The sequence below is a fragment of the Crassostrea angulata genome, chromosome 5 (assembly GCF_025612915.1).
Source record: "Crassostrea angulata isolate pt1a10 chromosome 5, ASM2561291v2, whole genome shotgun sequence".
In the NCBI taxonomy this organism is placed as follows: domain Eukaryota; kingdom Metazoa; phylum Mollusca; class Bivalvia; order Ostreida; family Ostreidae; genus Magallana; species Magallana angulata.
The window spans coordinates 43,647,193-43,674,763 of NC_069115.1; the positions used below are offsets into that span (position 1 = coordinate 43,647,193).

Below are 27,571 nucleotides of genomic sequence, written 5' to 3' on the forward strand. Positions count from 1 at the left end.
ATAAAATATGTTCAAAACAAAACAAATAGGCATTGAATGTTTTAAAAAAAAATCATATGTCCCAGAGAAAGGGGGGGGGGGGGTCCGACCCCCGGACCCCCCCCCCCTCTGGATCCGCCAACGGGGCTGTTGTTTGACTACTGAACTGCTGAAACGGATCCGATTTAGATAATTTACACATCCCTGATCGTGTCCCCAACTATTCTAAAAATTATAGGCCTATTTAAAAAACGATATATTTTCAAAGATTTATTCTTATTCATGTAGTTATATCCATAAACGTAAGTCATGACTGTACTGTCGATACCAATGCAATTTTTATCCCCTTTGTGATTTAGCGCGAAGTTTGAAATTTCAATATGGCGGCTGGAATAGAACCATAACAAAACATGAATTCGACCAGTGCATACGTTTTATTGTAGCTTTGACATGATTTTTGATAAGATTTTAACAGAACTTTCAGAATATTTATTGTGCGTGTTAACTTTTACCAAATTTGAAATCTGACAGGACCGTATTCCTACGAATGTAAGTAGCGAGACAAGTCTGTGCAAATGAAAACAAGCAATAGAAATTCCTAACGTCATAAACACGATAAAAAAATCTCTGCTGTTTGATCAATTTGAATAAACAATGAAATATGATGATTTGCGAATATTTACCGAGTAATGGTTACAAAACCTTTCTATTCAAGTTTTACCATGCCAGCTGTCGACTAATGTTTGTATGGGAAAGGGGGGGGGGGGGTATAACATATTGGTATGAGAATATGAAGACACAAGTTCAAGTGGGTTTTTATGTATAAAAGTTGTTTGTCAGTTACAACACAAAGCTTATTTGAGATGTAATTTCATTTTGCAGAACAATTTAGATGCATACCATGTATATTTATTACAACAAAACAATATATAGACACAATGTCTCATCTTTGATTGTTAACAATTATAGAACCATTTTAACAAGATCTTGGACTTTCGGTAGGTTGAACAGTAACTATAGATCTTTTTCTAGCATCAAAATTGCATTAAAATTTACACTGGTTTCAAGTGAAATATACAAAAACCAGACAAATCTTGTTGATTTCAAAGAGCCATGCATGGCTGAGTGGCCAGCAATGTAATAGACAGGATTAAGTCACATTGCTGTTTGACACAACTACCCAAAGTCCAAGTTCATATTAAAATAGTTCCAATAAAGTTAATTTTATGGTTTGATCACAAAAAAAATTGTTAAAAAAATTGAAATGATGGAGAAGAGTTTTACTGTTTGCTGTGCTGATGTAATATAAGTGACAAGTTTTGTTTAATTTACACGTCTTCCTTTTTTTTCTAGTTTAGACAGCTTTAGAACTTTCACATTAAACTATTCAAAATGGAGAATATGGAGAAAGCTTCGATAATCAAGACTGCAATTATGGCAGCTAACCAGTACATTTACAGCAAAAATAACTCCAATATGATTTTATTCCAACACCAATTGGACGTAAGTTAATTGACCTATTGACAGAAGTTTATGATTAGTTTGATTTGCATTCAAATATGGTCATTGACAAAGATAATGAAATGCAAGCCATAAAGAATATATAAAATATTACTGTCATGTCTGTCAACAAATACATTTACTGGTATTCTATAATTTTGTTTCCATTTATACTTAAAAAATGAAAGCAGCATTGAATGAAACAGAGTATGCTTCTGTCTTGTATAGGTTCTCTTAGGCATAACTTCTCGTGGCTCAGACCTGAAATTCTTCCATCCACGGAACCTTCTCCCCACAGAATGTCTGACTGTCATCATTGACATCATGAGAGAAACTGGTGAAATCAAACCGTCACTTATCATCAAGTGCCTTCAGCTTCTACGAAATCTGGGTAAGATAGGGTACCACGAACGCGTATAAACATGTGTAGATGGTAGACCATACTTCAGCCAAAAAAAAATCTGATGTGAAAGTTACAACAATCATGTATGCTGCAAATTTTTTTTTACCAAGTACTTGTTCTGTTGAGTCAAAGTATACTGCATTAATTTTGCAAGTTGTCTTTGCTCAACTAAGTCCTCAGTTAGACAATAAGTTTTTATCAAGTACTTTTTATGTTGAGGCAAACGATTATTACATATTTAATTATTATTTCTATACCTACATCATTAACATGTAAACAGCTGCAATATTAATGTTTCTAGATCTGTTTTATATTTTTTGGTAGACACCCAGTTTTATGATCACACAGATTTTGGAAATGTTTCTTTAATTGTAAAAGGTCCTGATTTAAGACAGAACAGAATGCTTCTTAAAAGAGATTTACATTTGATTATCAGGCAGTGTTATATACATGTATATTAAGATTAATGTAATAGATTAAAAAAAAATCTAGACTTATGTTTGTCCTTGTTTTTAGAATGTACAGTATGCAGAAGCATTGATAAATAAAACTGTGTAAATGTTTGTAGATAATATATTGATTTCCAGTAAATCAAACAAAAATGACATAAGCTTAAAGCTGAACACCGCTCGTAAATAGGCACTGTCCGCCATATTTCTCTTTAATCACTGCTGTCCCTACAACCCTTATATAAGGGACAGACCTCTAAACAGTTCAAAGTACTTCGCTGTAGAGGTCTGTGGACACACATCTTGTCTGGCCGTGTTACTCGGTCACGATGAAATTATCAAATTTTACGCACCTTTTTGAAGCCAGGAGAATACTAACATCAAATAAATTGGTCAATGCATTATTTACGAACAGAAAATGAACATAAGATAAGAAAAAAATGCATAAAATCTAAAGACCACGAAAGGAATACTACATGTCAGCCACGAGGTTCAGGTGTGCAATCGGGTGTAACGAAATCGAAGGGTTTATATACCAGGTATCTGTGTGACGGTGCCTATTTACGAGCGGTGTTCAGCTTTAAATAAGTCTTTCTATCTAAGGTTATTCAACCTACTGTACAAGCTTACTTTAGTTAATAATATTTTTTAATACTAAAGAACAAAAATCACCTTTCAGCGAAAGAAAATTTGAAATTGCTAATGAAATCAAATAGCAATTGAAGAATTAATCCATGTACAATTTAGTAATATATGAATTAACAATTTTAATGTAATTAAAACATACGGTAGTTAAGAAGTTTGGTATGTTTTATCACCTGGTCATCCATCCAAATTTTTTCAGACCAGGAGCTACAGATCAGCAGCTACTGGTCTACAAAAAAAGGACTCATAATTTGATTCAATTCTGTTTCAAACATAACTGGTCGCAAAAAAGGAAACAAATATTTGTGTTAAGTTATAAAAGTGACACTTGAACAAAATAAAAAGAGATCTTGAAGAATAGCAAAACAGATTATTCATATAAATTATTAATGCATTCATTTAAATAAACATCAATTTCTCTTTGATCATTTGAAATACATATGTAGTTTATTCTGTTTTAATAGGAATTTTAGTAATTTTTATATTTTTTCTTTGCTTCCAAATGAAATGATTGAAACATTTATGCAACATGTAATATATTTTTCAGCGGCAGACAAGGATATCAGAGAATCTTTACACGAGTCTTTTAATCTTACGCCAGTCTTGGTGGACATTATAAAACACACCTGTAGCTCAGCAGTCAACTCCTTGTGTATGGAGGTCAGTATGCACAGGTGTATGTTTAGCTCACCTGTCAGTAAATGCATGTATGTGTACATTGTATGAACTGGTGTATATTTTAAAATTTATATGAGCCTGATACAATGAATGTGTTTATAAATTCATGCCCTTATTTTTTTTTAAACATTAAAATGTCATTTTAAAGTGTGTCTTGCAAAATATTCTGAGATTTTAAAATTCTTTAAAAAAGAAATTTCATTTCTCTTTCATGTCGGATATAGTGTGTAACTTTGCTTGATAGAAATATTTTCTGTTGTAGTCTCTCCATTTGTTACAAAGAATTACGTATGGACACAAAATGGTTCTACAAGAATCATATGTACAAGAACTGCTTGATTTTATCATTCAACATATGTAAGTTGAAAGTTGGCTGACCCCTACAAAAATACCTTTTTATAAAGTGTTAAAAAACAGTCCATGTTTGTTTTGTGTGTGTGTGAGAGAGAGAGAGAGAGAGAGAGAGAGAGAGAATCTTAAACAAATGTTGATTTATGTATGTGTATTACCATGATTCCTTATTTCCGGTACTTATATTTTATGTAATTTTCAGCAATTGTACGATAAAATATTTGAATATAAATAAGCATACCCCACTTGCATCCCAATTATACTTCATCTGAATTTATCGGACTGTATAGTGTAAATCAATACGTAGTGTTATCACAAGCAAAGACACTGAAAATTGTTTATATTTACTCTTGAATGGTCCATCCTTGGCACTTCTTTATAAGCTGTATACTATACATGTTTCGGTTTACAGAACTGATCCAGCAGAAGACTGTACACAGGTCTGTCTGGGCCTGCTGGTCAATCTCTGTAAAGACAACTTTGCTGTACAGACCCACCTCAAAAACCTGGTAAGTAGACAAAGTGTTCAGAGGTTCCAAATGCAAAATCATACAAGTATGATGTCAATACACAAACATACTTGAAGGCTGATCAAAGAATCTTTATTTCAATAAGCCAGGATTGCTCTACTGCATGTACCAGTAACTCTTTATTGACTGAAGCCACTGTCCTGCCTCCAGAGACTGAGTGCGCATTTATCTCTCTTACTTTTGGCAGTTTGATCTCAAAAAGTAATTTTCATTTTATTGAATACTCACACATTTTATGTAACCAATTTTAATGGTATTCATACGTATTATTTGAATTGATATACAAAACATGCACTTTAATCAAAATAAAGTACATGCCATTTTATATAATATAATAGTAATTTGTTTTCATGAATTAGATGCAATGAAAAATTAACCAGTCTAAGATAAGAAAGTGTATGTTTTACAGGAGAATTCCAAACGACTGAAAAGGACTCTACTGAAGCATATATCCGGGTCAGAGAGTAACCTAGATTTTATCATATACTCTATTTCTGTGGTCACCAGTGTGTGGCTTCATGACCAGGAATATGACATGGTGAGTGGAGAGAGAGAGAGAGAGAGAGAGAGAGAGATGTTATGGAATTGAACCATTTATTTTTTTCCTCTGTCATCTTAGAAACATCTTAATTGTGTCATGTTTGTAATTTTAAATTGATCATGTTGATTTTTTAAATCTATGCATGTATGAATGTACCTGTAGTCATGTACTTACAATATAATTTGACAATCCACAGGTTTTTAAGCCGTCCAACCTGAATCCAATGTTCCAGTCTATCTTTAACATCATATTAAAGGGTGAGACCGGGATGTCTCGGAGATACGGGGTGGATCTGTTTAAAGAAATCCTCAAGGACGGACAGATTCAGAGCACCTTATCAAAGTAAGACTCAACAAGTTTTAAATGATGTCTAGAACTTTCTTTTAAAATCTTATGGGTAATAAAGTTTTTAAAAAGAATTTTACTATTTACTGTGATTCAGTACATGTATAGGTATTTTTTTAACCTCAGTTTGATGTATACATTTACTCAAATTTGGATATTTTCTTTCTATTGCTATTAATCTTTAATTGTGTTACAATTATAGTACATGTACTACTTACATGAAAATGAGGACATGAAAAAGTGTTAGAATTGTAATAAATTTTCTTTCTATAAAAGATAGTTTTACATTTACCGGTAGTTGTATATTATCTGTTTACAGATTCAGTCATCTTTCTGCATATATAGACGCTATTTTGAAATTGATCCCAGCAAGCTCAACTGAAACAGTAGTGATGGTAAGAATTTTCCTCGTAAGTTTGAAAAATTAGAACAAAGACAGGCACTACTTCCTCCTATTGTTGTAGCCACATTATTTAACAGTGATTTGAGATTTGACACTGATGTTTCTTACTTTCAGATATTTGAGTTGCTGCTGTGTTTCTGTTCAATAGAGGGTGTTCGGAGTCGGATTTCTAGAAGTGTCTTGTCGACCCTGGATTTCAATAGCCGCCAACAGTTTTCGGACATGCTGATTGGTCCAGTTAATCAGGTCAAAGAGCCGCTCCTGGCCACAGTTCACTGGGCTCAACAGTCGCCCGACACCCACGATGAGGCTCCACTGTATGCACTGGACTTCTTGACAGAAATTTATGAAGTAAGTAGTGAAAGTTCTGTGAGTAGGTTTTTAATGTTATGTTTATGATTTTAGCATTGTTAGATGTTTGCTGTGTGTAATTTATGTTTATGGTAAGGAATCTGATCGGCTTCTTAGACGATACTCTGGTTCAAACTTTTGCCCCATTACATACCGGGTACCTCAATTAATTCAAATCTCTATTGTTTTGATAATTTTTTTAAACCATAGCCTGCAATTGGTTAAATATGAGTGACATCCAATGTTAAGAAAATGTCTATCAAGTCTCCTTCCAAAATTTAATCCAAAATCTTTTGTGCTGTTAATGACTGTTTGTGTAATATCTATTTTCTGTATGATATCCAGACTATTGGTACATTATTCCTGTATCATACATATATGCAGTGACAACTTCCTTGTTTGCAGGAGCTGATATACTCCAACACCAGAGTGAAGTACTCGGCTCATGCAGACCTCATTCTCCCTGTTCTTCTTTCTTCGCTGAGCTCAGAGATAGACATAGACACAGACCTGTGTGTGCCTCGGAAACACTGCAAGAAGAAAGTCAAGTCTCTACAGCTGCTCTCAGGTGTGTGGAAGAGAAAACAATTTGATGTATTCTTCAAAAATTTAATTACTAATATACCGGGTATACAAATACATGTATTAGCAAATTTTGATGAAGGAATGATATAATCTTTGATTTTTGTCTACATGTATAAACATCTACAAGACTGCTAGTTCATCTGTAAAGATTTCGTTATAGTGTTATCAGGGGAGGATGACATCAGAAAGAAGATGGTGGCCATGTTGAGCCCCTCGGTGTACACCCAGCTGCTGGACTTCCAGTTGATCAACAATCGTGTCACCTTGCACGTCAGCAAGGTGTCCCTGGGGGGTGAGGACTGGAGGTGGGTGCTAATGGGTGATTTAAGTCAATACTACATCAAAGGATGTACAATCTAATATTTTAACTAAATTACATGTATAGACAAAATTCTCAAGGAGATTGGTCAGATTGCCATTTACCAGGGTATTTGAGTTTGATTATGATGATAGTATAAGAGATTGAATTATTTCATGGGATTTAATTCCCAGTGAATATTTGAACTGTTGATTACACAGATTGTACACATGTTCTAAAATGGTTTTCTTACTCGTCAACAATGAATTCATAGATTTGTATTTAGTGCACAATTCATAATCTATACAGTATTAGAAGTGATGGTTAACATACCAAATGTACCTACCAGCATTTATGTATATTTACATGGTGTTTCTGTGTTGTGACGTGAAAATTTGAAAGTTTCATAATACATGTATTAAATTAATTACATGCTTACTATTTTTCAGTGAAGAGGGAGTGCATATAGTGATATTTTGCATGGAACTTATGTCAAAACTCAGGAAATACATGCCTAATTTGGATGGGTTGTTCTGTTCCTTACTGCAGGTAATTATTATCTTTTATATGCAGTATTATATTTAATATTTGTTATGATGCCTCCGTCTCTCTCATAAAACTTAATATAAATAAAATCTGTTAGGCAAGAGAAATTTAATTTTTAGTTTTACGGATTTTTTTGTAAAAAAAAATTGGGTAGGAGGAGGGGGGAAAAAACCAAAAAAATGTGAGCAAACTTTTATTGATCAAAATTACATATTATTTGCTTGTACTTATAATGTAAGTTTATTACAATCAATAAAACATTTTTTGGGAAAACAAGAACAAAACACACCCTAACCAGAGATGAAAGATATACTGAGTAATCACAAATTTTATTATCTATTGTTATGATTTAATACCAAGAAGAGAAATAAAATTCTTTGAATAAAAAGTGTAATATGGATTTTACAGGACAATAAACTGGTTCCCTTCCTGTCAGCTGGACTAACTAGTGCGGATCGGACAGTAGTACAGACGGCCCTGCAGCTCTTTACCTTCGGCACCTCTCTGGATGCTTTCCCCACTGTGTTGTAAGTAAAGAATTCCAAGTCCTTCAACATATATAAAAACATGAAATGTGTTTGTTGTAGATAGCAACCTCCATCTGATCACAAAAAATGTAGGATCAAGTGATATTTTGTAGTTTAATGAATTGTACATGTATTAATTATTTGTTATTGTTGTTTAGAAGTGTAGACAATGCTGGCCGCGAACACTTGTATTAAGTGGAAATCAGATGATTAAGCCTGCCATGTAAAGAAAATAAAGCTTAACAACTTTATCTATCTGTTGACTCAAGAACAATTTTCATTTTAAAAAAACTTTTTTTAGATCATTGTAATTGAAATGCAAAGTTGCATGAATTTCAATAAAATTTGTTTACATTGCTGGCCCAATTTAGGCAAAAATCACTCTGTACTACCAGATTAGTGCTTTGTCACTGAGAGTTATCACTCTTTTCAAAAATAGACCATCAAAACTTTGTGAATTTAATCTAATTTTATTTGTAGTATACATGTATATGTAATTTTATTTGGATGATTGAGAAGTACATGCATGTACATGTTTTCATTTTCAAGAATTGGAGATTCTATGGCCAGTTGCAATGCTAGAAAAAGGGAAATGACAGAAAATGCTGGTTCCACTCCTCTAACACTTGGATCCACCTTCAAGAGCATGCAACCTCCAGTGTCCTTGTCACATAACCATAATGGTGACTTCTCCAGGTCATCCAGCAGTGATCAAGATGCCTCTGTGCAGTCCATCATCGAAAAAATGCAGACAGGTCTAGAGGTAATTTGCAACTCATCAAAAAAAACCATTTGCCTTTATCCAATAAAGAAAATTGAAGTTAGATGAATGCAAAATAGTTGATAATGTTTTGTACTGTAAGTGAATTTGAAAGAAGTATTTGGGCAAAAATATCATAAAGGGAATTTAACATTACATACATTTCATGTTATTTAATGTGATAAGCAAATTTGCAGAGCAATAAAGCTTGAAGAACACTTCATGATTTCTTAAAACAACCATGAGTGTGAATTTGAATTTAACCTATCTGAGTTCATGTATTAAGTAATTCATGTGATTAGCCCTAGTTAGCTATAGAATCATGACTTTCCTTTGTAGAATGGATGGGAAGATTTTGCCAAAGCAGTAATAACTTGTTTTCTTTGATCATTTATGTTATTATTATACAAAGTACAGAATCGGATAATCATGATAACAGTGTTTCTGTATTCAAAGATTGATTAAGCTTTTAGTCATTATTTAAAATTTTTTACTTGATTTACAGTCTTACAAAATTTTTACGTAACCATGTTTAACACTTTATTAAATTAATTCTATGAGACCAGAAACTTTGCCATGATTATTTGAATTATTGCCCTAAGCTTTCTATGTAGTGAGAAATAATTTTCATTTCTAAGCATGATGGTGACCTGGTTATCGTATGGTGATATGATAGACTTAGCAGTTTGTTTTATCAAGATGATTTACATGTGTACACATGTATATTTCCCTGTATGGCGACATTCTCCTATATCATATGTCCCTCAGTAATTACCATTTTCCGTATATATTATATCATTTATTGAACTATAACTAGTACATGATTATGAATATATGATTAACATTTACATGGTATACATCTATACTCTCCATATACAATTAACATAAACATATATCCATAATTATGGTTAATTTAGATGCACACTAGACACCCTTGTTATTTCTGGTACAGTACTCATGTATTTACATTTTGTATATATTCTGTCTTAATATCATATACAATTACATCTCATAGATGGTTTAACCCTTCACACAATCCTGATAATCATTTCAAAAATATATTTATAATTTTAATAGTGGTTATGTTTTAAACAAAAATTGTTTTGTTGATTTTAAGATTTGCCATTTATTATTCAAATTTGGAGTAAATTTTCCCCCATACTTTTTGTTTTCAATTTCGTAGATATTAATATTTTTCCTAATTACTCAGTAGTGTCTTAAAATTGTTAAAAGAAGTAGATATGCAAGCATAAAATACATGTTCAAGATTGTAAAATATGTGAAGAAAAAGTATATAATAGTTCAGCCTAAAATGAATTTAGTTTTTATTTGTAGGTGAAAGATATCAATAGATCTGAAATAATAGATATCTACGAACACAAAATTCAAGCTTTCCAGGTTTGTAATGAGTTGAAATCAGTCTGTAAATAATTATTCTAAAATGGTTACAGTTCTCTTCTAGTGTTCTTTGTATCCCTTTCTATGAAATTTACATAGTATTCCTCTCTATAAAGATTAAATGACTGCTGTGTTATAGACTAAGGAGAACCACCTGCAGGATCTTCTGGATGCTAAGACGTTGGCGCTGTCCCAGGCAGACAGACTAATCGCCCAGTACAGGTCCCGCAGGGCTCAATATGAAGCAGAGGTACGTGTCTTTATCTGTATTCTACTCTAAAATATAAAGGAAAGAAAGATAACTTCTTCCTCTTGATATTTCAATGGAATGTATTTTTTTTTTCTTCTAACTCTCCAGATTTAATTGTAACCAGTATGTGTATGTATATAGTAACTCTCATCAATACAGTGCCTTGAATAGTTTGATTTCTCTGATGTAGTTTACACAGCTTCAATAATTATATTATTAATTAATTGGTACTCATTACAGAACAGTATGAAAAGTTGTAAATTTTATTTATAAGGCACACAAAATGCGTAAGCTTCTGAAGGACTCGGAGCTGCAGTCTGAGGAACACAGGGAGAGACTGAATGACATCATGCTGCAGAAGGAGAAACTGAGTGTGGAGTTGGAGCAGCTCTCTCAGGAGTACCAAAAGTAAGAACTGGGTCAAATGAACTATGACGGGGATATCAGAAGTAAGAACTGGGTCACATGAACTATGTCAGGAGTACCAAAAGTAAGAACTGGGTCAAATGAACTATGTCGGGGGTATCAAAAGTAAGAACTGGGTCATATGAACTATGTCAGGGGTATCAAAAGTAAAAACTGGGTCATATGAACTATGTCAGGAGTACCAAAGGTATGTCAGGGGTACAAAAAAGTAAGAACTTTGTCAGATTTATATATAAAAAAAGTAAGGAGTACTAAAAGTAAGAATGAGGTCAGGAGTCAAAAGTGAGTACCAATCTATTTGTATCAGATATAGAATTAGGTCAGATATACTGAAATAAAGAACTCATTCAGGTGCAACAATAGTAAGAAAACCGACTCGGTCGTTTATAAGGGAAAATTGGGTCAGGTGGAAGCTTGAAACTGATGAAAATGCTGAAGAGTAGATCAGTTCTGACTTATAAACATCACTTGAAAGGACGATTGAATTTTATTATAAAATAAGAGAGATTTTGAAAAAACTTTGCATCCTTTAGTTCTAAAAGCGATGAACATAGTGAAATATGACACTGAATATTTTTTTATCCTTTTTTTTTTCACAGGTTGGAGCACATCTCTGAAGAGCACCAGCATCTGTCTGCTGCCTACTCCGATATCACTGATCGGTACTGTGTACCTATTCATTATTATGTTCTTTATTAACATGAAGAATTTAACTATGAAGATATAAAGACACTGAAGATTGAAATGAATGTTAAATATTTATATCATTTTTTCATGGAAGACCAGTATATGCAATTTTTTTGATAATTTTTTTGTTCAATAGATATGAATCGTCCCAGAAAACCTTGCTGTCTCTGAAACAAGAACTGAAGACCTTGACGGAAATGCATGAGATTCTGCAGAAACACAATGAATCTCTGAAGCAGCAACATGATCTGTAAGTGTGTAAAGTCACCAGACCAGGGTCTACAAATGAATGACAGATATACTGAAAAACAAGTCAGTGTTCAAAGTAAGAGTTGGTCTATTGACAAAGAAGAATAAACTGAGTATAAAATTGTCTTACAAATAAGTTTAGACAAATAAACTCCTTTCGTAATTTATTCTGAATAGCAACAATTACAGAGATAGATATTATTATGTTCATACTGTTCTTGTCCTAATTTTTGAAACTGGACGGTGTCTATCTGTCTCATTTATCATTTTGACTATCTGTAGGGGTCAAGTCTGCTATTTCTATTCTTTGATTAATAGGTTCTAGTACATGAAAATCACTGTCTAAATAAACTTTTTTTTTTATTGTGGCCTGTTACTTATAAAAAATCTGTGCTAATTATTTAAAAAAATCTCAGATTGCTTTTATTGAAGTTTATATTTTTTTTATTTTATAGTGCATCTGAACAGTTATCCAAACTTCAAGAAGAAAGGAAACAACTGTCTAAACAATTGAAAGAGAAGGAGACCAAACTTCACGGTAAATGACAGCACAAATATACATATGTACATAAATGAGTCTTATGTTATCAACATTCCAAAGTCCAAACTTGCAGTTCATAGGTACTGTGGAATCATCGGAATTCGCAGAGGCCAATTTTCGTGGTTTGCTGGAATTGTATAGGTTCATGGGGATGTAACTGTGTTTTCTTATACCTACAAAAGGAAATATGACTTCATAACCCTAATTTATTAATTTGTGGAGGATGTTAATTTGTGGTCGAGAGGTACCCACAAATTCCACAAAAAATGAGCCACCACGAAATCATATGATTCCACAGTATAATTTTAAAGTCATTTACCAATTTTGCATATAAATCTAAGGGATTTAAATTTTCAGGGAATACCAGATATATGTTTATTTTTGCAATGCAATTAAAATGTACATGTTAGTCAAAAAGTGGAAAAAATGTAAGAATATGATGGAAAATTACAATTGTATGATTGGCTGAAACCTGTCACAGTGATAAAATACCAACATGCAACAAATCTGAATCAGTGATATATGTCATGTCAGAAAAATAATGAGAAAAGTTTCCTAATACTTTACAGAGTTGACAAAGACTCACTCCAAGTTGGAGTCTAAGTATGAGAAGGCGGAGAAAGAGAGGGCAGAGCTAGAGACAGGGTTGGACAAGATGAGGGACACCCTCAACAAGACAGAGCAGACAAGGAAACAGTTCCAACAGCAGGTAACTGTTTACTGGGGATGGGGGAGGGAGGCAAGAAATAGTTTCAACAGCAGGTAACTAATGGGGAGGGGTGATAAAATAAGAAACAGTTTCAACAGCATGGGGAGGTAGCCAAGAAATAGTTCCAACAGCAGGTGACTGGTAACTGTGGAGGGTGGGGGACCAAGAAATAGTTCCAACAGCAGGTAACTAATGGGGAGGGGTAATAAAATAAGAAACAGTTCCATCAGCAAATTACAGGGGGAGGAAGCCAAGAAACACTGGTAACTAAGCTGAGAGAAGATGATCAAGAAAGATTTAACAGTGAGTAAATAAGGAAAGGGGGCCACAAAAAACAGTGTCAACAACAGGTAGCTTGGGGAGAGGGGGAACCAGAGCAAGAAACAGTTCCAAATGTAGGTTATTGGGGGTGGGGGAAGTTCCAGTAATCCATAATTGATGGGGAAAGGTTTATAGACCAAGAAGCAGTTTTAACATGTAACTGAGGGGAAGGGAGTAGGAGGGGTGGGGTGAGGGGCAGAACAAAAAACAGCAGGTAACAGGGGGATGGTGTCTGGGCATGGTGCTTTTTACACATGAATCTTGAGGATGATTAAGTATCCAAGAAATGTGGAAAGTCTTTCTTTCAAATGGGTAAACTCAAAAGAAATATTCATGGATATGTACATCTTATGAAAATATACCAGGTACTAGTATCAGGTATTTAAGAATTTGTATAGATTTTTGTATATTAGAGTTTATAGGATAAATCCTAAACCTAATTTCCCCTCGTTTAGGTATCCTCACTGGAGCTGGTATGTAAACAGCATGAAGCGGACTTGTTGTCTAAGGATGAACAGATCAAAGAACTGAGCACTCAGCTGGAAAAACACACTCAGATAGCAGCCCTGATCCACAGCCTCAGTAGTGGAAAATCCGAATCAGGTGCCAGTGTCGCCAAGTGATCATCAAGATAAAAAAGAAAAACAGACAAAATGACATCATACCGCGTGGGCCAGTGGATGTGATAAAGTGCGAATTGGTGTATAATAAGTGATCAGCTGTGACCAAAAGACCCACATTTTAGTGTAGAAACTGACTGTTAACTATATTTATGTCAATGTGATATTTGATTTTACTTCAATCTAAAGACCTCTTCAAGAGTCTGAGCTTAGAAAAAAATCACACATCCTGAATGAATTTCCAATTCACCTGAGGATTTTGACATCTTTTTTACATTTCAGGTGAATTATTATTTATTTTATCTTCTTTGTAAGTTGTAAATGAATTTAATATGTTTATGTTATATACAATTTTACATGCACATTGGGATTTCTTATGTCATTTGGGTTTAAAGAATGCAGCTATAAGGAGATAATGTCAGGTTACACCCATATATTCTGGTTTTGCCCCTTTCATAAAAGTTGCCCAAATCTGCAGGTCTGTCTTGACACTGGCCCTTTATCATTTGATTGTGATTTTATCATAAAATATTTTAAACGGATTGAATGGGTTAAACCACAAATTTAGTGAATTCGTTGTAAGGAAATTAATTTTTTATTGGTAATAACAAATTAGATTTTTAAAATTTGATTTTAATGACAATTTAGAACCAGGTCAGTAGTTTTTTTATGAACAAGTTTTCACATTTGGTACTTAGATCAACTAAGTACAGAAAGAGAGGAATGGTTTGAAAAATTTGTTGAGAAATTTATTTTTCTGAAGTTTTTCTAGTATTAAAAAAATATGTTTAAAGCGATCAATACCTGTATAAAGTTTGAAATAAAACCTCAAAGTCATAGACTTTGTACCCGATTACTAAAGTACCATTTACATGATTTATACAAGTTAATGGACAACATTTGCCATTCAGACAAAAAACAAAGTGGTCGTTAATGTTTTATTAAAGCGATACACGTGAAAAAACACGGGTTGTTTTGCTGTAAAATAAGATTTAGAAAAATGTCCAGATGTATGAAAAAATACGATCCACAATCTTTTGCAAAATTACTCATGCATTGTAATTATATAGAAATTAGAAGAGTTAATTGCATATCAGGAATTCGATGCCTCTTCGTGAATTATTGATGAAGGAAGTGCGAAACTAACTTCATGTCCATGTGCAAGTCAGGTGGTTGTTATTGATTAAGAATCCCTCATGATGTTGCATATTGTTGATATGAAATATGATAATGAATTGTATGTGTAATTCATTTGTCATTAACGATATCGTTACTCTTGACTGTTCTAAAAAGCCAGGTCGACACTGATTCTCACATGAACTGTAAATAGCCCTAAAGGAAAAAAAAACATACATCGTTGTTCTAGAGAAATGTATACAGTACTGTACCATGCATACGTCCCTGATTGCTTAATGACACGCTTCAATCAATCATATTTTATTTCCTCTGTTAAGAGATATGACAACATACAACTATCAAATGATTATATACAACTTATATACGCACGCACACACCCAGGCACACAAAAGTTACATGTGCACATACAGGAAAATGAAGACAAGAGCAAAAGTTATATACAGTGTCCATAAAGGGTAATAGCCTTGAAGTGGATCAGGTAGTAGGGGAGGTGGTAATTGTCATGGATCGGAAGTATGCTGCCGCTGTCGCTCGAACAAGGTTTCAGTCTTGAAACCATGTAACACTTATGAAGGTACTGACCACTCGCTTAGTTTCGTTTATAACATAAATGCAAAACGAATAAGATGTTAATATCAGAAAAGAGATCAGTAATATTTATTTCTTTATTGGCAGGAAAATAAATAGTTGTAATTTTTTAAATCTTTTTAACGCGATCGAATTCAGCATTGTAATTTACAGGAAATGTGCTAGACAGGAACTATTTTAAGTAAATAAAAACATCCTGTTTCGCCGCCATTCATAATTAATTAACATAAGTTGATTGAATTGGGGCGTATATTTATAGCTATAGCTTTAATAGATATGGCGACATGTATTCTTCATATTTTTTATTTGTCCCACAAAACTTTTGTCAGTCTGAAATGCACTATTCCCCCTTGATTTTATCGGCTGCTCGACGTCAAACGGGTAGCTACTACCGGAAGAATATGGATTTAAACTTTATATACGAAGTTTGAATATATACATACTGAAAATTTTCTGCATGTGGGGATTTCTATGTTGTCAACCTACGGTAATTTAAAAGGAATGCCTCATATCGACTTCATTTTTGGTTTGCTATACCCGATTAAATAAGGTATGACTCTCTCTCTCTCTCTCTCTCTCTCTCTCTCTCTCTCTCTCTCTCTCTCTCTCTCTCTCTCTCTCTCTCTCTCTCCATTCACACATAGATGGATTATGGTAACTACCTCTTCGCAATCGTTGTACATTTGTACTCGTGCTTAACTTTATCAATAAGTAGCTAAATAAAGCCCTCCGGCGGACTACTCTCCCCCGACAAATGTAATATGTTACTCGTTTTTTCTGCTCTAATTGCCGGAAGATTTGTGATAATTATAAAAATGAAACTATTTCCTCTGTATATGTGCATATTTCAAATATGTCGTTACAATGAAACCCTTTCCTTGTACACAACTGGTTGTCACTTATACTTGTTTATATACAGGCAGAGTGTTTCATCTTTGAGCTGGTGTCTTCATAAATTAACATGATCTAGAGTTACAAATATAACAAAAAGTATTGTAATCGTAGATAAACGCGCAATCAAAACACATTGTGCACTGTGCAGAACTCTAGTAGAAAAAATCGTCAACATCAAGATATTTCGTTGCTAGTAATTTGCCCATCAAGGAGGCTCGATGGTCAATAAACTAACCGTTAGATCTACGTAGAATTTTAAGATATTGTTTGTTTAACTAAAGTAAAATTTAGTAAAGAAAAAAATCATAAATTTTACATTTTAAATTTGGGTGTTTTCCTATATTTTTATGTAGCAAACTTCTAAGGAAGAGGAGATACAGTCTAAAATTGGCCATGACCATCGGACCCTCTTAAGAGTTATGAAATAATAAAGTAACTAACTTTACATATTATTACTTTCGTTTTTATTTATTTGTGCAGTTAGTCTTAATATGGGTGAGCAACTTGACTTCTACAAGTTGTCGTATTTGTGGAAAGGATGTGATCATCTGATGGGGTTCAAAGAGTTTGTAGACATACGACGAACCGTCTTACTAACGTGGATGGAGATAGAAAGCAGAGACTATGTATTAGATAGAAAAGCCATTGGCAGTTTAGGAGAGAACGTTGGATATAGCAGCGGGACAAATGATGAACTTGCGATATTGAGGAAGACCTGTGTTTTGTCAGAAGAATCTCTATGGAACCCATCACTCTCAAGCATATCATTGCTACTAGCAGAGTACGTCGAACCAGGCTATTGTTTGCTAAAATATATATCTGGTCCTGTGTTTTCAGAGGATCTATACGACGCCATCAGCGACTCTGGGGTGTATTTCTCAAGCTACAAAGTTATTAGAAAATTTTTAGATTTAACACCAACAAATGCCAGATCAGAGGGACCCTTTATCGTAGTCAATGGCCAAAGAATCACTGGTGCTCTCCCTGTCCATGGCTGGCCTCGAGTTGCCAAGGAATGGATCAAAAGACACAAGAAACGATGCTGGCCAGGACCGGAAACGCTGGATAAAGTTATACGTGATGGATGCCATTGTGTCCCTGTTGGTGCACCAGAATCTGCCACAAAACACCTCGAATGGCAGTTGTGTTTTTCCGTTGCTGAATGCACCTTAGTACACTCCATGGATCATAGTTTTTTTAAGCTCTACCAGGTCTTGAAAATTCTTATCCACGAACGAATCAACAACATGGAAGATTGCGGAAAGATTGTGTCTTCGTACATGATTAAAACTTTAATGTTTTGGATGTGCGAGAACAAATTACCAAACTTCATTTGCGCTGGGAATTTAAAAGGAATCATTGGGGAATGTTTAACACAGCTTGAAGAGTGGATTAGGGAAAATTTTATTCCTCACTATTTCATCCCAGAACGTAACCTCTTTGAAAGAAATTTCAGACCATTAGAGAGAGCAAAAGTTCTTGAAAGATTATCAATCCTGAAAAGCGACGTTTTAAAGGAGTTATTAAGGTGTCCATTTTTTAAAGCAGTGGAGACAGGGGTCAGTGCCGAACCGCCCAAATCTGTTGATTCTCTTAATGTTACATCAGATGATATGAAGACACGATGCGATTTTTTTTTCTTTGAATGTATAGGAGATACATATTGCAATGGAATACGTTGGACTGAAGCAATACGTATTCTTCAAAACTTTGAAAATGCATTTGCTTATGATTCTCAAAGTGATCTTCAACTCAGTACGTCGAAGCAAATGTACTTTAAGGTAGCAAATGCGGCTGGTAAAATTGCTTATCGAGTCATGAAAAATTCATTCTCAAATAAACGGAAATACGAATTGCTTCATCTCTCCGAGACATTTCTCAAAATCGGATGTTCAGCAGATGTAACCAGCGGAAAAATTTCACTGGCTTCTTTATATTTTTGTCTTGAGAAAAGTGAAAAATGCCTCAATGTTACAAACGCGGTTTTGCGTGATATTTTGCCTTCCACCGTGTACGTACGAGGGTTCGCAAATGTGTCATACAATTCTAGTCGCCGTAACCATTATCAAGAATTGGCTTCTTCAGAGCATAACTCGTTGTCTCAGAAAATGAAGCGCTATTGCCTGACCGACATTGAAATTATCCAATCAACCTCTCTGTGGCCGGCTGTCATTGACTTAGAGATTGAAACATTCCCTCGTGAAACAAGACTGATCAAGATGCCAGCTTTGGTTTATTTGTACCTCCTGAGGTTTTTATGCTTTGAAATCCAGGGAGATGAAATCCTCAAAATGGAAGCGTTGTCTGAATTGTCTGCAATAGCGTATGATGACGAACACAATGACGGATCGTTTCTGGCCTATGATGTCATTGGTATTTGTCACGAAAGGGTTGGCAATTATTCACAGGCTGTAGAAATGTTCGGCAAAGCCTCTAAGGAAGCCAAAATGCTTGACTGGATAAACGAAAATATGAATCCTGGACTGTTACGTATAGGAATTGTTCTTAATAAAAGATTTAGAGAAATGAGACAAAGAAATTACCTTTAAAGTTTAAATCTTTTCATCAAATAACATTATTATATAATAAATCAATTCATATTATAAAATTAACATTCCTACATATGCAGTATTTATAACATATTTTTAAAGAACTTGTACCTCTATTATTTTGATTCATTTTTTAAATTAAAAAGTTGTTATAATGTCAAATATTATGTACACTGCAGATAGACCTGTAAACTTATTATATACATTTATCACTGTTGAAAATTGAAACAGCTACACCGTTGTACAAAATAGTATCATGTTGTTGAGTGGATTTTCTAACAGAATGGATTGATACTTTTGGTTTTTTCATTGTTTGTTCCTTTCCCGTTTTATTTTTTCAAAATTTTGAATTTTAAAAAGTTTCAAACAATTGGGATTTCCTATAAACCATATGCATAATAATGATAACGGAGTAATTGTATGCATACACCTACTAACTATCCACGAAGCCAGGTACAAAAAAAGAATTAAAAAAGTAATATACAATGTTTCATAAAAAAAAAAAAATAAACTATTAGCTTTGGCAGTATTTGGTTGCTTTTGCGTGAAATTTTAAACACAACATAAAGAAGAGAACCCTTTCAGTCATTTTACTTGGTTAAATATCCCAGACATATATTGTTTTAATGTATTCATTAACATCATGCATCTGTATTTGAAATATACAATGCTGGTGTATTAATACAAACCACGTAATTTATTAATTTTATAATTTCTTTCCAAAATGTCCTTTAAATATATACATGTTATTAACCCCATGCCATTTCAACGTTCGATGAGATGAATCATGTGAAGTTCAGCTTTAAAAAAAAACATATAAATGTAATTTATCTTAACACTTCGTACATTGGGTATTTGCCAGATAATAGGTGTATACAGCTCAAATTCGGAACTGGAATTAAGGCCAACACATTTAAACCCCGCTATTCTGTATAAATGGTTTAACAATTTTCAAAGGGGTTTTGTATTCACAGATCATCTGTCTACAGAATATATAAACTTAAAGTATATTAAAATTGTATGAATTCCCAAGTACGTCATAAAGCTGGCCTACTTTCGGTTTGTAATATTAAACTTATCAATACGGTATGTTACACTTCCTATTTTTCTGTTTTGTCACTTTCTGACTGTCTGCCTCTTGTTGTAATTGTCTGTCTGTCTGTCTTTCTGTCTGTCTCTCTCTGTCTCTCTCTCGCTCTATCTCTCTCTCTGTCTCTCTCTCTCTCGCTCTCTCTCTCTCTCTCTCTCTCTCTCTCTCTCTCTCTCTCTCTCTCTCTCTCTCTCTCTCTCTCTCTCTCTCTCTCTCTCTCTCTCTCTTCTTACAAGTGTAATCATGTACATATATTCTATGATCGGTTAGAGTGAGCATGTACAAGTCAAGAGCCCAAGGGCCTGATTGGTTTTTTTCTTCTATATCTTTTGTTTTTTCACGAAACGTCACTCATAAATACACGTGCATATTGTTTAAACAATGAACATGATTACGACACATATACTAATATCCTATGTCAAAACTTCCATCGTTTGTGTTTATGAGACCACCAAATCAAAAATACCTCGTGCGTTTGTAATTTAAAAAAAAAATTTATTGCCATATCTATTAATTTGTGCAGCTAGCCCAACATGGATGAACAAACTGAATTTTACAAGTTTTCTTATCTTTGGAAAGGATGTGATCACCTAATGGGATTTAAAGAATTTGTAGACATACGTCGAATCGCTGAACAAACATGGCTAGAAATTTCAAGTCGGGGGAGTGTCTTTGAAAGAAAGTTGGTAGGCAGTATGGGCGATGGAATTGAGTTTAAAAGGAATGGTATTGACGATCTTTTCATATTTAAAAGAATTAGTGTTCTATCTCAGGGCAATATGAAGAGTCTGCCTGTGAATATGGGAATGACATTGTTAGCAAATTACGTTAATCCAGGGTATTGTATCCTTGGATACAATACTGGTCCTGTGTTCTCAGATGATCTATATGACAACGATGGTAACTCTCGGATATGTTTTTCAAGCTCCAAATTTATACACAGATGCTTGAATTTAACATCAGGAAATGCGAGAGCAGAGGGACCAGTAATTGTAGATGATTCACAGAGAACTATATGCGCACTTCCTGTCATTGGTTGGCCACCCGTCGCCAAGGAATGGATCACAAGAGATCGGAACAGATGTTGGCCAGAAAAAGAAACGATGAATAAAGTTATATTTGATGGTTGCCATTGCGTCCCAGTTGGTCACTCAGTATCAACAACAAAACATCTGGAATGGCAACTTAGTTTTTCAGTTGCTGAATGCACCTTAGTACATTCCATGGATCATCGTCTTTTCAAACTCTACCAGATCTTGAAAATTCTTATCCACGAACGATTGAACAATATGGACGGATGCGGGGAATGTATATCCTCATACATGATAAAAACGTTGATGTTTTGGATGTGCGAAGACAAATTACCAAACTTCATTTGCGCTCAGAATTTGAGAGAGAGTATTGAAGAATGTTTGACGCAATTAGAGGAATGGATCAGGAAGGACTTTTTTCCTCACTATTTCATTCCAGAGCGAAACCTCATTGAACAAAAGTTAAGGCCATTGCAGAAAGCCACAATTCTGGAAAGAATTTTAATCATGAAAAGTGGAGTTTTAAGTGAATTATTAAATTGTTCATCTTTCAAAATAGTAAAAGAAGAAGTCACTGCCGAACCTCCCCTTCCTGTTCATGGTCTTGATGTGGCATCTGATGATCTAAAAACAAAGTGCGAATTTGTTTTCTTCGAAAATGTTGGAAGTGGCCATTTTAGTGCCATGTTTTTTTCTCGAGCCAAGCAAGTTCTTCGAAACTTTGAAAATGCATATTCATTTGATACGCTTAGTGATTTACAAGGTAGTGTCGTTAAGCAAATGTATTATAGGACAGCAAATGCTGCTGGAAAAATTGCTTATCGAATCGTCAAAGATTCACACACTAATAAAAGAAAATATCATTTCCTACGCCTTTCCGAGTCATTTCTAAAAATCGGATGCTCAACAGATGTGACTAGCGGAAAACTTTCACTAGCTACCTTATATTCCTGCCTGGGGAAGACTCGAAAATGCATCAGTGTTATTGATGCATTATTGCGTGGAATCATGCCCTATACTGTGTACTTACGAAATTTGACAACCGTGTCAAACAATTCTGCTCGTTGCAAGCTTTATCAAGAAGTCATTCACCCACAACCCATTCCTTTATCCCTGAAAATGAAGCGGGGCTGTGTGGCTGATATTGAAATTATCCGATCAACGTTTTTGTGGCCTGCAGCCATTAGCTTAGAAATTGAATCATTCCCTTATAAAACGAAACTGATAAATGTGCCAGCATTGGTTTATTTGTACTTCCTGAGGTTTTTATGTTTTGAAATGCGTGGAGATGGTATCCTCAAAATGGAGGCATTGTCAAACTTGTCTGTAATATCATATGATGACGAACACAATGACGGATCATTTTTGTCGTACAACATCATTGGTATTTGTCACGAGAGAGTTCGTAATTATCTTGAGGCTGTTGAAATGTTTGTTCATGCCGCCAAAGATGCTAAAACATATGAGTGGATGAACGAAAATATGAACCCATGCCTTCTGCGTATAGGAATAGTCCTGAATAAGAAATTTAGTGAGGAAAGATAAAAAAAAAAAAGAAACTTTAATTGTCTCCTTTCTTTTATGGGAAACCAACTTTAAAAATGATGTTTCTTCTAAGAATGAAAAAAAAAACGTATGTTTTTTAAAATAATTACTCCGAATAACTAATTTTACGTATTTGTATGTTTTTGAATAATTGGGTAGATGTGTTGTCAATAATGCATGTATTTTATATTCGGCCGTGAAAAAAGTAAAGGATCACATTTATTCAGGGGCGAAAAAATTCCACTTATATGACCCAGTGATATAAAATTTTGCAGGAGATAATACAACCATTAAATAAGTAAAATATTCGAAATAAAACTTAACTTTTGCAATTTTGTTGTTACAAAAACATTTCTGAGAAAAAAAGAAAATGAAAAAATTAGTCAAATTTTCCGTTTCAATACAAATCTACCTTTGAGGTAGCATATCGTCCTCAAATGAAGAAAATATGGCTATCAATATTGATATTTATTTATAACATTGTTATTTTGTATTTTAAAAACAGTGTTTGACTTTAGGCTTTGAACTTTGTAAAAATATTTTTTAGAAATCTGAAACCCTAAGTAAACGTAATCCTTAATCATTGTTAAAATATTATACCTATTGTCTTAAATTTTAAAAACACCGAACAATTGTTACTCCAGACCCAACCCTCCTAAAATAATGCGTTATGTTAACATTATCTTTTATAAATATTTTTAAAAAGTCAAAAGCAGTTCTCATTAGTGCATTTAGCTTTTAAGCTTTTTGCTCTTATTTCTAAAAGTGAAAAAGAAGAAATTTCGGTATTTAGAATTTTTAATTCATGAAAGTACTTCCATTTTTTTTGGGGGGGGGGGGGCTGGAGGTTGTGTGTCTGAATGTAAGATATATATGATGCGTCGATTCATCTGCCAATTGATTTTGTTCGAATTTTGAAAATGATACTGATGTATTTTCTGACGTATATAATGCATGGTTTAACGCACTTGTCTTTATAGAACATGTTTGAAAATAATGGTTAAAATTTCACAATAGTTTTACACCTATTTTTTTAATTACAAAGGCAAATTTTGAGGCTAGGATTACATAAACTCAGCTTTTCCCCGTAAACAATTGAATCAATTTATCGGCACCTAATTTGATCGATCATCAATTATGTAAAAGAAACATCAAAATTGACTACAGAATTTTTGAAGTGGCAAAATATTTGGCCACTATTAGAAGTCAGGTATTTTGAAATAAAACACAGAAGACAAGACTTCAAATACATATAAACGAATTTATCACTTGCTTTATCTTTCCGAGGCATTTCTAAAAATCAAGTGTTCAGCAGATGTGACCAGTGGGAAACTTTGACTAGCATGTTCATAGTTCTGGCTGTAGATAGATTTTAAATGTCTAATGCGGTTTTGTGCAATATTTTACCATTCATCGTGTACTGACATGGTCATGGTGAAACTGACAGATGTCTGGTGACTTCTTTATTTGAATAAAGTAGATAGTTTGGAATGTTAATACTCTTACATATTTTGTAGTGCCGAGTATCAAATGAATCAAAAATCGTACTCAATAATTCGCAAATACAATGAGATAGGTAAAGTTAGCTACTAGTAACTGGCTACGAGAAGTAAGAAAAGCTAGTTACTAGTTACTGGCTGCGAGATGAAATGAAAGTTGGCTACTAGTAACTGGCAACTAGTAACTGGCTGCGGGAAGTAAGAAAAGCTAGCTACTAGTGACTGGCTACGAGATGAAAGAAATTTGGCTACTAGTTACCAGTTACTGTCCAAGTGAGAAAACATACCTAGGATTTATATTTGTATTCTTAATATGTACATTGCACTATATCATTATTTACTCATATTCCTCTCATACTGTCATCGGTAATTTGTGCATTTCGTTTAAAATATCTCTATTTTAGACAATGGTGTCCAGTTGATTCAAGTAGCTGTACTTAAAGATTGAAAATATCAACAAGTTTTAATATTCAAAACAATCTATCAGGTTATCCGCATGATATAACAACAAAATTACTCAGATATCTCTCTTAATCTCGTCAGCTACCAGTGCATTTCGTTTCAACTATCTCTATTTTAAAGACAATTTTTTTATGCAACTCAAGTAGCGGTACATAAAGATTGAAGACATCTTCAAGGGTTGCTAATATCAACATTGTTTCAGGTCATCTAGTACATAATATTACGACACAATTACTCAGATATATCTCTTTATGTAGTTAGCTACAAGTTGATTTTGTTACAAATATCTTTATTTTTTTGGCGGTTTTGTCAATATATCTTAAGTAACTGTATATATAAATTAAGGATATATGCCAGTCTTGCTAATATAAACATTCCTTCAAGTCTTCCACATAATATTACGACACAATTACTCAGATATCTCTCTTTATGTCGTCAGCTACAAGTGCATTTTGTTACAAATATCTTTATATTTTGGCGGTTTTGTCAATATATCTCAAATAGCTGTATATATAGATTGAAGATATATGCCAAACATGCTATTATCAACATTCGGTCAAGTCATCCACATAATATTACAACACAATCACGTAGATATCTCTCTTTATGTAGTCAGCTTCTCGCGCATTTTTTTTTTTACAAATATCTTTATTTTTTGGCGGTTTTGTCAATATATCTCAAGTAACTGTATATATAAATAAAAAGATATATTCCAGTCTTTATAATATCAACATTCCTTCATGTCATCCACATAATATTACGACACAATTACTCAGATATATCTCTTTATGTAGTCAGCTACAAGTGCACTTTGTTACAAATATCTTTATTTTTTGGCAGTTTTGTCAATATATCTCAAACAGCTGTATATATAGAATGAGGATATATGCCAGTTTTGCTAATATCAACATTTCTTCAAGTCATCCACAGAATATTACGACAAAGTTACTCAGATATCTCTCTTTATGTCGTCAGCTACTAGTGTATTTTTTACAAATTTCTTTATATTTTGGCAGCTTTGTCAATATATCTCAAATTGCTGTATATATAGATTGAAGATATATGCCGGAAATGCGAATATCAACATTCTGTGAAGTCATCCACATAATATTACAACACAATCACTCAGATATCTCTCTTTAGGTAGTCAGCTTCTCGTGTATTATTTTTTTACAAATATCTTTATTTTTTGGCGGTTTTGTCAATATATCACAAGTAGCTGATATATAAATTGAAGATATATGCCAGTCTTTGTAATATCAACATTCTGTCAAGTCATCCACATAATATTACAACACAATTACGCAGATATCTCTCTTAATGTCGTCAGCTACTAGTGCATTTTGTTACAAATTTTTTAATTGTTTGGCAGTTTCGTCAAGATATCTCAGATAGCTGTATATATAAATAAAAAGATAGCACACATTATATTACGACACAATTACGCAGATATATCTCATTATGTAGTCAACTACTAGTGAATTTTGTTTCAAATATCTTTATTTTTTGGCGGTTTTGTCAATATATCTTTAATAGCTGTATATATAAATTGAAGATATATGCCAGACATGCTAATATCAACATTCCTTCAAGTCATCCACATAAAATTACGACACAATTACTCAGATATCTCTCTTTATGTCGTCAGCTACTAGTGCATTTTGTTACAAATACCTTCATTGTTTTATCAATATATCTCAAGTAACTATGTATATAGAGTAAATATATGTACATGTGTTGCTAACTCTAACATTCAATTAGATCATCCACATGATATTACGACACAATTACTCAAATACCTTTCTTTATTTCGTCAGCTACTAGTGCATTTTGTTACAAATATCTGTATTTTTCTATGATTTTTTCAACAAATTTGGAGTAGCTGTATATAAAATTAATGATATGAACAAATCTTGCTTATTTCACCACTCTGTGAGTTCACCCATATGATATAACGACAAAACTACTCAGATATCTCTATTAATCTTGTCAGCTACTTGTGCATTTCGTTACAAATATCTCAATTTTTAACAGTTTAGTTCATATACCTCAAGTAGCTGTATGTATAGATTGAAGATACATACAGGTGTGGGTAATTTTAACATTCTTTAGGGTCACCGACATGATATTATAACACAATTATTCAGATATATTTTTAAATGTGGTCAGGTACTTGTGCTATAGTTTTACAAATACAGTTAAAGTTTGGTATCTCGAACACCGATATCTCGAATACCACGGATATCTCAAGGTATGTCTGTGGTCCCGGCCAGTTTTACTATATAAATGATTATAAAAAAAGGGTATGTCGAACACGGAAATCTCGAATACCCCGCTTATCTCCAAGTAAATTCACGGCCCCAGTCAGTCAAAAACATGCGTTATCTCGAAGACAGGTCAATTACCCCCCCCCCCCCCCCTCAATAATTTCACACCTTCAGGACACAGACGATCTGTTATGTCGATTTTCCGGTCTATTGAACAGACCCGTTAGTACAGCACGTGCTATTACTGAGGTCACCTGTGATTTTCACACCTTAATAGCCCCAAGCTGTTGAAACCCTTTCTGTAATTACACAAGCCAGGTTATCGTCGATATGCCCATATTGTGATATCGGATGACACGATAATTAAACAAAGCTTGGGATGATTATTACGTAGTAAAAAAGTTATCAAAATGATAA

The 27,571-nt window shown here is 33.7% G+C and overlaps 3 protein-coding genes across 5 annotated transcripts; all 3 read left to right on the forward strand.

Annotated features, from left to right (window-relative positions):
• Positions 1 to 326: 326 nt before the first annotated feature.
• LOC128185590 (protein CIP2A homolog) lies at positions 327 to 14,454 on the forward strand. 2 transcript variants are annotated; one of them, XM_052855175.1, is made up of 24 exons: positions 327 to 528; positions 1,333 to 1,482; positions 1,708 to 1,870; positions 3,524 to 3,636; positions 3,917 to 4,011; positions 4,418 to 4,514; positions 4,945 to 5,073; positions 5,273 to 5,418; positions 5,741 to 5,816; positions 5,939 to 6,175; positions 6,581 to 6,743; positions 6,921 to 7,065; positions 7,508 to 7,607; positions 8,013 to 8,131; positions 8,681 to 8,894; positions 9,231 to 9,257; positions 10,227 to 10,289; positions 10,429 to 10,539; positions 10,814 to 10,947; positions 11,565 to 11,627; positions 11,789 to 11,902; positions 12,357 to 12,439; positions 13,012 to 13,151; positions 13,928 to 14,454. In XM_052855175.1, the coding sequence occupies exons 2-24, from the start codon at positions 1,372 to 1,374 to the stop codon at positions 14,093 to 14,095; spliced, it is 2,811 nt and encodes a 936-aa protein (XP_052711135.1). In that variant the 5' UTR covers positions 327 to 528; positions 1,333 to 1,371; the 3' UTR covers positions 14,096 to 14,454. The 2 variants fall into 2 exon arrangements, with proteins under 2 accessions (XP_052711135.1, XP_052711137.1); XM_052855177.1 differs by lacking the exon at positions 9,231 to 9,257 and having other exon boundaries at positions 328 to 528.
• A 1,165-nt stretch (positions 14,455 to 15,619) lies between these two features.
• On the forward strand, positions 15,620 to 19,746 carry LOC128182848 (uncharacterized). Of its 2 annotated transcripts, none has more exons than XM_052851605.1 (2): positions 15,620 to 15,803; positions 17,192 to 19,746. In XM_052851605.1, exon 2 carries the CDS (start codon positions 17,203 to 17,205, stop codon positions 19,258 to 19,260), a length of 2,058 nt encoding a protein of 685 aa, XP_052707565.1. In that variant the 5' UTR covers positions 15,620 to 15,803; positions 17,192 to 17,202; the 3' UTR covers positions 19,261 to 19,746. The 2 variants fall into 2 exon arrangements, with proteins under 2 accessions (XP_052707565.1, XP_052707566.1); XM_052851606.1 differs by lacking the exon at positions 15,620 to 15,803 and adding an exon at positions 16,085 to 16,367.
• A 554-nt stretch (positions 19,747 to 20,300) lies between these two features.
• On the forward strand, positions 20,301 to 26,310 carry LOC128182657 (uncharacterized). The gene is made up of 2 exons (XM_052851341.1): positions 20,301 to 20,346; positions 20,874 to 26,310. The coding sequence occupies exon 2, from the start codon at positions 20,884 to 20,886 to the stop codon at positions 22,924 to 22,926; it is 2,043 nt and encodes a 680-aa protein (XP_052707301.1). The 5' UTR covers positions 20,301 to 20,346; positions 20,874 to 20,883; the 3' UTR covers positions 22,927 to 26,310.
• The last annotated feature ends 1,261 nt before the right edge of the window (positions 26,311 to 27,571 follow it).